Source organism: Eptatretus burgeri, chromosome 10 (assembly GCF_056783735.1).
Source record: "Eptatretus burgeri isolate ZD-2024b chromosome 10, Ebu_testis_v1, whole genome shotgun sequence".
Taxonomy (NCBI): domain Eukaryota; kingdom Metazoa; phylum Chordata; class Myxini; order Myxiniformes; family Myxinidae; genus Eptatretus; species Eptatretus burgeri.
The window spans coordinates 9898063-9910579 of NC_140970.1; the positions used below are offsets into that span (position 1 = coordinate 9898063).

General features: G+C 42.1%; 1 protein-coding gene across 6 annotated transcripts in view; it reads right to left on the reverse strand.

Moving 5' to 3' along the window:
- LOC147017934 (ankyrin repeat domain-containing protein 17-like) overlaps positions 1-12517 on the reverse strand; it is a 208348-nt gene that overhangs the window by 52361 nt on the left and 143470 nt on the right. For all 6 annotated transcript variants that reach the window (XM_085897031.1, XM_085897030.1, XM_085897029.1 and 3 more), the window contains 6 exons: positions 8107-8218; positions 7863-8008; positions 5395-5537; positions 4987-5200; positions 4701-4876; positions 1441-1603 (listed from right to left, as the gene is read on the reverse strand). In XM_085897031.1, coding sequence (XP_085753157.1) covers positions 1441-1603; positions 4701-4876; positions 4987-5200; positions 5395-5537; positions 7863-8008; positions 8107-8218 — 954 coding nt within the window. The remainder of the gene's footprint in view (positions 1-1440; positions 1604-4700; positions 4877-4986; positions 5201-5394; positions 5538-7862; positions 8009-8106; positions 8219-12517) is intronic.

A 12517-nucleotide genomic window follows, 5' to 3' on the forward strand; every position in this document is an offset into this window, starting at 1 on the left:
CTCCTTCTTCCACATTTCCAGTTTTTGCTCATGAGAGTTCCCTTCTGTCTCTATCTTGTCTACCGCATGTATCCCCTCATTCCTCCCCACATCCATTGTTTGTCCAAGCTGCCTCTATCCTGGCTTTCAACTATGCTGTTGGTATTTCCACCCCTCTCTCTCTACTGCTCCTTTGTCCTGCCTGTCGTGTCCTTATCCGTTCAGTGTACCAGTACGAGCTAGCTCTTCCACGAACCTCGAGTATGTATACAAAAAAAAAAATCTTCCAAAACATTTTATGACACTTTTATCGAGTTTGCAATGGAGTTTAATGTTTGTTTGTTTTTTTTTTCATTACAGAGCTACAATGGATCCAACGATGGAAGAAAAAAAACCTGATTGATGATCATGAAAGCAATCATTACACTGCATCAAGAAGGGTATTCAGTGAGGGAAATAGCAAGGTAGGTCAATGTTTCATGTAACTGAGGGCAGACCACAATGAATAAACAAACAACAATAAACTCATGACTTCACAAACAAAAGTGGTTGAGGCAGAAAGATGAGACAACAAAGAAGAGACAACTAAGAAAAGACTGATTTTTTGGAAGTACAAGACTGACTATTTTCAAACCAGCACTCAGCTTGGCACCAATTTCAATTCCACATCAAATGTTACCATAGCAAAGGAAACGGGGAAAAGACGACCGAGAAGCTGGCCTGATGGGGAACGTGGCACCTCAAAAACTAGAAGGGCAATCGGTAGAGCGCACACCACTGCCAGGCTGAACAGTTTACATTTTGCATCCCACTGATAAGCTGGATCTGCATCTCGACCTTAACCAAAATAGAATCAGCTCGTTCTTGTCAACTACCTAACTCATCCACCAAGTTTTGTAAGAACTCGTCCACAACGTTTTGTAATATCATGCGATATACAGTTTTAGATGAAGAATATCTCAATGATGAAGAATCACTGAAAACATTTCTCCTATCCAGATCCGGATCTTCACTAAAATCGAATCAATTCGTCCTTGTCAAACACCCAACCTGTCCGCCAAGATTTTTTTGGCTGAATCCATCCATAACTTTTTGAGATATCCTGCTCACAGACAGAAATACAGACAGACAAACAAAGAAACAGAATACTGTAAGTGAGGAGACTTGTGGGTGAGGGGCATGTTTCTTAACATGATAAAAATTCAAACACACAGATAGCATAAACTTGAGATACCTGGAACAGCAAGAGCAACAAGTGTTGAAAATGATATCCGAGCCTCCTAAAATCTCAGACATTAACCCCAATGAAAAGTTAAGGGAAAAGATCAATATAAGAGTGAAGATGAAGGATGCAAACAATGGAGAAATTTTCTAGGAGTTATGCACATACAACTGTTGCAAAAACGACCGTAATGCAAAGCGACTTTTTAGGCAAGGGAGTACTCAGCATCACGTCCTCACCTTACGAAAGGCAGACATGAGGGGTGTGATCTTTCGGTTGTCAGCTGCATCCATATCAGCACCAGAGCTAACCAGCAATTGAACGACATCAAGATGGCCACCATTAGCTGCAAGCCAAAGCGGTGTGTTCCCCTTCTTGTTACGGACATCAATGTACGCACCTCTGTCACAACACACACACAAAAAAAAGACCCAACATGTAACAGCACATCAACCTAACAAAATATGTAGCATTTTAAGTTTTGCATTTGTTTCCCAGGGAACTAGATACTATTGTTGTGAATAAAACAACGGCTTCTTAAGTTTCAAATGGACTTTTTTTTTAATTGAAGATGCTGAAATTTTATGTCAGTATTGCAACTGTGGAAGCGATCATTCATTTCCAGTTGAAATCTCGCAAGGTTGAAATCGGTGCAAATTTCAGTTGAAAATCGGTGCAAGTTGGGCACCAAGAGGCCTCACACATTTGATCAAAAGGCAACTTATGTGGCCAATGCAATGGAGCTCTTGTACTCTACCAGAGATTCAAGTGATGACACCTGGGTCCATTAGTTCATGCCAGAGCCAAAGCGAGACAGCATAGAGTAGAGACAGTCTTGACCCCCAGAACAAAAAAAACAAACAAAAAATAAAAAACAAAAACTTTTTTTCCAAGGTTCAGACATCATCTGGATAGCATAAGAGTTTTTGGGATTTTAACAGTTTAGTGCACGTGGAATCTCTTGAATCTAGGAAACCCATGAACGCACAGCAGTACCGTGCCTACTCGTTATGCAATGAGGTGAGACAAGCAATAAATAGATGACTGTGGACAGAGGGAATGCGTTTACTGCAAAATAATTTTCAACCTCTCATCGCAAATGTGACGACAACTCGAGCAGAGATGTTTCGAGAAGTCATAAATCATCGCACACACAGGTACAGATTTGTTGCTTTGTGATTTTCATCCTTTGGAAAAAAACTCTAAGACCATATGGGTGGCATCAAGTTTACAAATTTGGAACACAAAAAAGAAAAAGAAAGCAGGAACGTATGAATACGAGGATGGTGTTTTGGAATAAGTCAGCAATTTTCAAATATAAAGTCTCTCGGTATGCATCCAAGAGATAAATGTGGAAAGCAATTACAGAATTGAAAGCTTTTGTTACCTTGAAGTGGCAATTAATAATTTTTATCAACAAAGCATTTGAAATTGGGTTCATTTTCCCAAAAGAAGGATTCTTAATTTATTTCAAGACACATCGATAATGGTTCAATTGTCAAAAAGAGAAGAAAAAGAACAAAAACTTTCAACAATACATCAAGATGGCCACCAACTGCTTGGAAATTGGGTGCAAAAACTGATCCCCTTAATTAGTCCATCAGCAAGGTCATAGAATCCTTCATCACAGTTGATATGAAATCCTTCCTTTTCTCCAACAACCTCATCTCAGATCACCATGTTGGTTTTGGACCAGATTACTCCACCTTGGATGTGCTGCTTCTACTCACCCAACAACTCAATGTCAGAACATGAGATCAGGGCTGTCTCTCTGGACACATCTCGTGCTTTTGATACAGTCTGGCATCCTGCCTTACTCGCCTAACTCTCTTCCTATGTCATCCAAGGCCACTCCACTCTTGAGTTACTGATGTCCTCCACTCTCGTAGCCACCGTGTGGCTTGCAACGGAATCCTTTAATTTCCTCTCCCTGTCAAGGATGGTGTGCCCCAAGGCTGTGTTCTCGGCCTCATCCTATTCCTGATCTTCATCAAAGATCTCTCTGACTGTCTGGAAAATCCTCTATCGATTTGCTGACGACTCTACCCTCTGCCGTGACATCCCTCATCCTTCAGACAGGCAGGCTGCCACCTCTTCCCTCTCTTCAGACCTTGAAAAATAAAAAAAAATCACAATCTGGTCAAACACTTGGAAAATGTCTTTCAATCCTGACAAATCTTAAACTCTCACTATCTCTCTTCGAAAGGAACTTCTGGCAAACCCTCTGATATACTTTCTTAACAATCCTCTTGATGAAGTTCAGTCATTAAAATCCTGGGTCTCACTAATATTAGCAATGATCTTTCTTGGACCAACCACATTTCACACTTGGCCTCCAAAGCCAGCCGCTGACTGGTCATCCTCTATCGTACAAAGTCCTTTCTTGGCACACCTAAGCTCATTCATCCATCGGGACCATACTCTCTGCAGAGCATTGATGCTGCCTAAGCAGTCTCCTTGGCAATTGGGCACAATCCTGGACGGGTCGCCACTCTGACACATTATACCAGCAAGCTGGCACTCATTTTGCCGACCTTGGAAGGATGACAGGCAGTCAACCCCACCTGGTATTAATTCAACAGCCGAGCAGGATTTGAACTCAGGATCTTAGGATTCCAAGTCCACCGCCCTAACTATTAAGTCAATACCAGGTTACCTGAACTCATATCCATCTACAAGGCCTTCATTTGCAACTTGGAGTACTGGTCTCTCATCTGGGCTGGGTTCTCTGCCTCACATCTTGCTCATCTTGACACCATTGAAACCAAGGACTTCAAGATTATTGCAATCTCCCACGATGAAGCTGAGTATCACTTCACCATCGCAGACAGGTCGGTGGTCTCTCTGTCTTCTCTCACCCACTTTCTGGTCTTGTATCCTCTCTCTCTTTACATACTTTGTCCCTCCCCCCACCCCAAGTTTCTGCAGGGCTCACACGGTGCACCGTTAACCCGCTTCTGGTGAAACTACCTATATGCAGGATCACTGCTCACCTCCACTCATTTGTTCCTCTTTTCCCCCCACCTGCAGAACCAACTTCCAGATCCTCTTCAATCTCATTCAGCCCTCCATGTATTCAAGACAGCTGTTCACCACCATCTCAGATTGCCTCCAATGCAAAACCATGATCTTTCTACCCTCGTTAACCCCACCCAAATCCCTCCCCCCTTCCAAATTTCCAGTTTCCCCTCCTTGGAGTTTCCTTCTGTATCCATCTTGTCCACACCCATGGATCCTCTCCTGCCATCCCCATTTCTTGTCCAAGTCTCCCTCTATCTTGGCCTTCAACTCTGCTGATGGTGTTCCCCCCCCCCCTCTTTCAACTGCTCCTTTTGTGTGCGTCTTTGCCGTTCAGTGTACTAACTCTTCCATGAGCCTCGACTATGTATACAAAAAAAGAAGCCTTAAAGCAATGGCTTTTTTCTTTAGTTTTGAAATATTTCAAAGCACAACAATGCAAACAGTGATGATTACGAAAGGAAGAAGAAGCAACCCTCACCTGGAAATAACTAGCTCACAAAACTTGAAGTGTCCTTTGTCTGCAGCAATTGTGAGTGCTGTGTCACGAGAGGATGGTACCGGGGAAGCGTTCACATCGGCTCCTTTATCCAGCAGGACACGACCAACCTCCGCATAGCCTCCAGATGCAGCCTCCATCAGTGGAGTTAATCCCGTCTTATATTAAAGAGAGAAAAGGCATTCATTGCATTTTCTGATAGATAAGGCCAATAACCAGACATTTGGCATGAGTTTTTGGCACTTGCAATAATATGCAGAGGTGTCACCTTGGCACGATGCTCCACATTGGCACGTCGTTCTACCAGAAGACTCACAACCTCGTGTCGGCCCTGAAAGCAGGCAAGTGTTAATGCCGTGTTACGATTGGTCTCAATCTGTGCATTGATGTCCGAACCCATGTCAAGCAGCAGACGGACAGCCGCGGTGTGCCCATTCATGGCAGCCAGCATCAATGGAGAGATGCCAAGTTTACTGCCCGTCCTTTGGTGAAGGAAGGAGAAAAGGAATAAGCAAGAGGAAAAAAAAAATGCATTGATGGTGGTGAGGAAGCAATGTTAAAATCACATTTGAGGAGCAATTGTTAGAGTTTAAATTCCACTACTGGGACATATACAATATAGCAAGCTGGAACAAGGACAAGGATCATGACTAAGTTAAAGACCATGGAGGTGCACCTTGAGTTGATCTCTGCACCAGCAGTGAGCAGAATCTTTATGATGTTGACGTAGCCACCAGATGCAGCAAGGCTCAGCGGGGTGTAGTCAGAAACATTACGGTGTTCCTTGTTGGCGCCACGTGTGATCAGCAGCTCCACCACCTACCAATTCAAAATCATATGATTCACCAGCGAAAAAGCCCCAGCTTTGATTTTCTTAGAAGCACACCCTATTTCTAATATGAAATGATCAACCACGAAAAAAAAATTTTTTTACACAATGTCAAGGCTCGTGGAGGAGCGAGAACACAAAGCGGATCAGAACGCAACAGAATGAAAAGAACAGTAGAAAGAGTGTGGGGGACACCAACACAGCAGGGTTGAGGGACAAAACAGAGTGAGACTCAGAGAAAAAAGGGACATGGGGAAGAATGAGGGCTCAGGGAAGACAGAGGGTGAAAACTATGGACACAGCCACAAGCTCTCAATCATACAAGTGGAAAAAAACTGGAAACCTGGAAAAACACAGAATAAAGAAAGCGAAATGCAACACGCAGCATCAGAGCAGAGGCTTGCGCACCCCCGAGCTGAGGTCTTGGAGAGTAGGGCAGACACTCACAGGCAGGCACAATAATTTGACAATACAGTAAGTCCGAGCTTAACATCGCCCCAGTTAACATTGTTTCGTTACTACATCCCTAATCTATTCGAGAACATACCCGTTTAAAGTCGTTCACCGTTCCGTTATAAAGTCATTTTACCTTTAATTTAGGACCAAACTAATGGGTTTCTTTATTTTAATAAAGCTACAGTCTGAATCGTACTGTAAATACCAGTATAGGCCATACCGTATATACTGGTGTACAAACAAGCCCACCCAGAGTACACACAGTATCTAGGCCTTAGCTGTGCATCAATAACATCAGTGGTTGCGTCACTCTTACGATCTCAGGTGTTTGACAAGTAGTGATCCACCTGACGAGCTGCCACATGCTTACATGTTAAACTGATGGAAACATCCTCAAGTGCAATGATAACATCAGTGGGTCCTGGGCTGAAGTTACTTAGGTGTGCATGAATGGTGTGTGGAGGAAATTGTGGCCTGAATATGTCAATGCCTTGAAAGGACTTAAAGATGTTGTCGCTGTTATGAAGAAAGTTATCCTCGGCTTGGCCAATAGAGCGGGTTTTGATGGAGGTGGAAGATGATCGAACCAATGAAGATCTGAAGCAACTACAGATGATGATGTTCGATTGTTTGTTAAAATTATTTAAAACTCACTCTATATATAAATAATTTCCTTTGCCTGACGATAAAAAAAAGATTTCCCCTGGAACCTAATGCCCCCCCATATTTACATAAATTCTTATGGAGAAATTGGTTTTTCTGAAAGTTGTTTCAGTTGAAGTCGCACTTTTCAAGAACATAACTATGTTAAGCGAGGATTTAATGTACACCACATCAATGTCGAGTAAAACACGGAAAATTGGACGAAAACACAAACAACACGGGGATGAAACGATAACAGAAAGACAGGACGTATCTGGTCCGGAGAAATTAGGTTTGATGTTGATGAGCTGCAAGGAGGATCACATGAGCCAACATCCAACACGCTCATATCCAGAATGGGAAGTGCAAATAATTAAAGATAATCTCACGCTCTCAAAGTCTCCAGCAGCAAACACTTATTTGATTTTGAAACAGTTTCTTGCAACAGTTCTCAATTTTACAGGTGATAATTTATGTGGAAACAAAACCAAAACTTCTATCACTGATAATTATTTCAAAATCATTAAATTTTCACCTCACATCTTTTAAAGAAAAAGTACATACAAAAGCAGTGAATGTAACCTGGTTGAGTTTCCATGGATTTTGGGGGGTGGGGAAGGTATTTTGTCGAGAGTGCTGTATCTTGCCTTTAGAAGTCCAAAATTGATTGAAACACTGATGAAGTAAACATCCATGTCACAGCGAATCAAAGACCCCAAAGGCAACACATAAATGGCTCTACAGAAATTACTGGGAAATTCACAATGTTGCATTTATTACTTTAAGACATGTATGACTTAAAAATAACTTGTAAGGAGAAGAAGTGAAAAATCTCCCATGACATCTCATCGTATCCAACCTTTTGCTGCATGGCAAAGTCCACCGAAAGAAAAATAAATAAATCAGATTTTTTTTTTTGGGGGGGGGGGGAATAAAATGCATGGTCTTTCCCTGATCCAAGAAAAGTATCTATCAACAAGTGTTTTGATGAAGATCAATTTTTCAGGAAGGGGGTTGCTCAACATTAATAACCTGCGAGTAAAGTATTCCATCTTTCTTCAACACTATTTTCCACAACTGGTGCAGTTCTATACCTTGTGCAAACTATGTACAAAATGTTGTTTTCCTTAGTCTGAAACACAAAAAGAAACAAATAAAGACAAATAAATAAGATTGAAAAAAGAAGCAACAGTGGAGTCCCAGTTTACATGACACACCTCTTGTCGGCCACCTGAGCAGGCGAGTGAAAGTGGTGTGTCCTTGGTCCTCTCTGACTGCGCCTCAATGTCAGCACCATGGTCCAACAAAATTTCCACGACACCGACATGACCAGCTGTGGCGGCGAGGATCAGTGGAGTGAACCCTGCACAACACATGGTTGATATCCAGAGGAAAAAAAATATGAGAATATATGACGACATAGAAACATCGCATCAGTCAATGGTAAAAACGTTATGTTACCTTTCTTGTCACGGTGTTCAATGTTAGCTCCACGAGCCAACAACACCGTAACCAGTTCTTCATGTCCCCCGGCACATGCCAGTGTCAGGGCTGTGTCGTGATTGCTCTCCGTCTAAAAAAGCAACACAATCCATGTACATCAATTGTAAACTTCAAAAAGATCTTAATACTCGCTTTATTCAAAAGGCCCAAGTCCCCAATCCAGGCCTTTCCATCATGACAAAACTTTCACCCAGTGCAGTTGAAAAGTTCCCATTAAACTTTGATACTTCTTATGCAACTGGACCAAATGGTATAGGCAACATAATCCTCCGAAGGAGGAGAGGAAAGGATATAGCCTACCCTTTCCTCTCCTCCTTCCTTGCTCTTCACCAGATCTTTCTCAGATCGTTGCCCATCGTCATCTGGCAGGTTGCCAACATCATCAATATTCACAAGAAGGGTTCAAGTCTGACCCACTGAACGACAGACCGGTCAACCTTCTTCTCATCATTAATAAAGACATGGAACCTGTCATTAATGCAGACCTCAAGCATCATCTCTTCTCCAACTCTCCTAACTACCAAACATAATTTTGGCTTCCATGCCAGACATTCTACCATGGACATTGGACATGTTGCTTATTTCATCTCAGAGTTCATAGAGCTAAGAAAGAATAAAATGGCAGGTTTTCAAGACTATAATAGGCTTTTTTGGAGGAGTCACCCCTCCCCTCCGCCCCCTCCCCTTTCTGCCCCAAATGAAAATGACTGATATTCAAGGGTGTATTTGACAAAATAAAAGTCTTACATGTGCTAGTTAACCAACTCTTTCTTCTAAATACATCAAATAAGTTTTTCAAAGCAGGAGTCTGACAATGGTAAATTATTGAAGGCCTTTCTCAACCAACTGACATTTAAATTTTGTAGTTCTGCCAACTTTCCCTGCACAAACACCCAACTCTTAGTGTCACATTTCCAACCACTCATCGTTTCAAAAAAGATATAAATCATATTTTTAAAATAAAGGTGACATTTATCACCGTTCATCGTTAAGCTTGCCCTGTCCTGTGGGTGGGCCTTGGCATTGTGCGTCAACTTATATAAACAGCTGATAATCAAAAATGCTAGATTTAAAAGGAATTTGGAAGGAAATGGACAAACTCATTACAGCAGGTCCATTTTCATTGTAAAGGCTGGGTAAACGAAGCTATGAAAAATAAACAAGTAATATTAAACGGAAGAAAATGAACACAAAATGTGAATGATATTTAAGCGTGTTTTTCAGCAAGGGGAAAGCACACAAAGACAGCTGTCAAAATGAACATCACTGTGATATTCTATTTACAGTCCGCACGGCACTGTCACTACAAGCAGGGCACATAAAGCACTCTATGCAGCAGATGAGGCAGAAATTCAGCCAAAGTTATCTCAAACCCGAATAGAAGGTGGGTAGGGGTGTAATTTGAACCTGTGCTGTTTCTTTATTTGAATTTACCATCTATTTCCTTATAACCATTCATCAATGATGGCTGAATCTGATAAATGGAGTGTTGATAAACTGATGAATCGGATAAGAGGAGCCAGCGGTGTGAATCATTGGTGTAGAGACTTCCACACGTCAAAGTTGCCCGCAGAGCCACAAATACCAGTCAACCAAAGGTGGAAAGTCTCCTTGGTGCATCAACAGCTCACAACTCGAGCTTGTCATAGACGAGGCCTCTACCATCGTGAACATGAGTTTTGAGCGAATGTGCATGGCATATCAGACCCTTTGGAGAATCCTTGGCTATCGCTGGTCAGACTTTGTGTCCAATGAGCGGTTGCTGAGAGAGACTCCGATGAGATTTGTCACCTGTACAGTCTGTGAGCGTCAACTGTGACTGTATGGACATGTGGCTCATTTTCCTGATGTTGATCCTGCTTACCAGATTCTCTTAGCGAGGGAGCCTCGTGAGGGGAGGAGGCCAATGGGCCGACCTCGTAGTTGCAGCAGGTTGATCGGACCGGCCAATAGACCGGCTCAAGTTACATTTAAAATCCCAACAGCTCAGTTTGGATAGGGCGACTTTGGGTTTTTTTCACATGCCATCCCCATATATGGAGTATTACCATACTCCATGATAATTTTTGCATGTTTTGTCAGTCTGTCTGATTATGTGTCACAACGTGATCACCACCAAAATAATGGGTCATATTTGAGGGTATTCAAGTGTCGGTGAAAATGAAAAACTAATTTGAAAGGTTTTTGAAGGTCTTTGTGAATGCTGAACAAAACAATGTATCAATGCTCTAAACCTTGAGAGGTCTATGATTTTCTCTGGAAATTTCTCAAGCGTTCGATACTATCTGGTACCCAGCTTTATTTTCAAAGCCGTCTGCCAATGGTATTCAGAGAGCCTTCTTTGAATGGTTACTGGATTTTGGCTGTGAGTAGAAACAATAGGCCCTTCCTGATGGCAAACTGTCTCAATGTTCCTCTTAAAGGTGCAGCATAATGTGCCATTTTGGAACAAACCTTGTGCTTGGTTGACAAAACTGGCCTCTTGGTATCTGTGGGAAATACTCTACATTTTGCTGATGACTTCAGCAAGTGCAGAATAGTACAGCACACTTCTGAGAGGAAGGTGACCACAGAATCCATGTCTGCAGATATGGCAAATGCAAGTTGTTGAGGTTAGCTACCCAGAACAGGTCTTTCAAAACAGGGAAGTTACAAGTTTTCATTCTGCTCCTCAATAAGTATCAGCTGTCAAGCACACCAGCTTACTTGTCTGGCCAACAGCTGGAAGAGATGCAGTCACTGGAGTTCTCATGCCTCACTATATCTGACATAACCTGTCTTGGGCAGACCATATTTCCAAACTGGCCTCCAAGGTGGGAAAATGACTTGGTATCCTTTCCTGTACAGAACAAAATCCATTCTGAGCGATGGAGAGCTCATTACGGTACACAAGCCATTCATCCACAATTTAAAGGAGTATGGCTCCCGACTCTGGGAAAGCATAATTCCTCCCAGCTTGCTGCTCTGGGGGCAGCTCAGTCTCAGCCTTTTTCATATCGTTGGCATCTCCTGACAGGAAGCCAAGTCCCAGGGTCTGCTTCTTGCCCACTGCAGGAAGGTTGGTGGAATCTCAGGTTTCTATCGCCACTTCAAGCAGAGCTCCATCCCTTCACCCATCTTCTCTTCCCTTCCCTTCATTCACCTCAGCTCACCAATCCACCCCCACAAAATCATACATATTCTTCCAGCAGACATCACCACCTAACTCAAATATAAGGTTGACGCTCACCTCCATTCCTTCATCCCGACATTCTCTCATCTGTGGAAACAATTATTCGTGTCTGCTGTCTCATGATCTCCTCTCTCATCTTTAAAATGCTGTCCATAATCACCCCTTGCTTGTCGACTTCTCATCCTCCCCCTTCACTTCAACTTCATTTGACATCTACAATGCGTCTGTAGATTTGCATGCCCTCTTCTTCTTTGATCTCTATCAGTCTTCAAGCCCTCTGTCATTTCACTCCTCCCAAGAGTTCAGCCTTCTGTATTAATATACATATATATACATATATACATATATATATATATATATATATATATATATATATATATATATATATATATATATATATATATATATATATATATATATATATATATATATATATATATATATGCACAAAACTGAAATCAAAAGAAGGTGATTCCTTTCACCAAAAACAGTACAACTGATAACACTGAACAACAAATTTCAAAAAAATTTTTTTACTGGAGATGTGTAAAGTGATTAAGACTAATTTGGGTACGCTGATTTCAAAAATCATAACCGTTTTGCTGTATCACGTCAGGATTTTCAGGAACAGAAATATTCCCATTGCCTAGAAGTCAGGATTTCAATGAAATTTACATATGTCTTTAACATGTCTATTTCGTACAATTGTTGTTAACTTGTGTTATATTTCTTTCTTTCAGATAAAGATGAGTAGGCGTTCCTGTACCAATCATCCTGACAACTTCTGTTATGTCTGTGGTCGGTATACCAAAAAAGATCAACAGCGAAGTATATCTACAGCAGTGAAAATGAAGGCCGCCTACTTTCACTACTTCGGGTGTAAGGTGGGTGACCAAGAACAGAGCTGGGCACCACACATCTGCTGCACAAGCTGTCACACAACCTTGACTCAGTGGTTGGTGGGCAAGCGCGCGAGCATGCCATTTGCGGTGCCCATAATATGGCGTGAGCCGCAGAATCATCATGATGATTGTTATTTCTGCTGCACAAGCATCGCCGGCTTCAACAAGAAGAATAAAGGTCACATCGAGTACGCTGACTGCATCTCTGCTCGTAAACCTGTGCCTCATGATGACGAGAACCCCGTTCCAACACCTCCAGCTGATCAGAACATAGCTGTAAGCAGTGGTGAAGAGG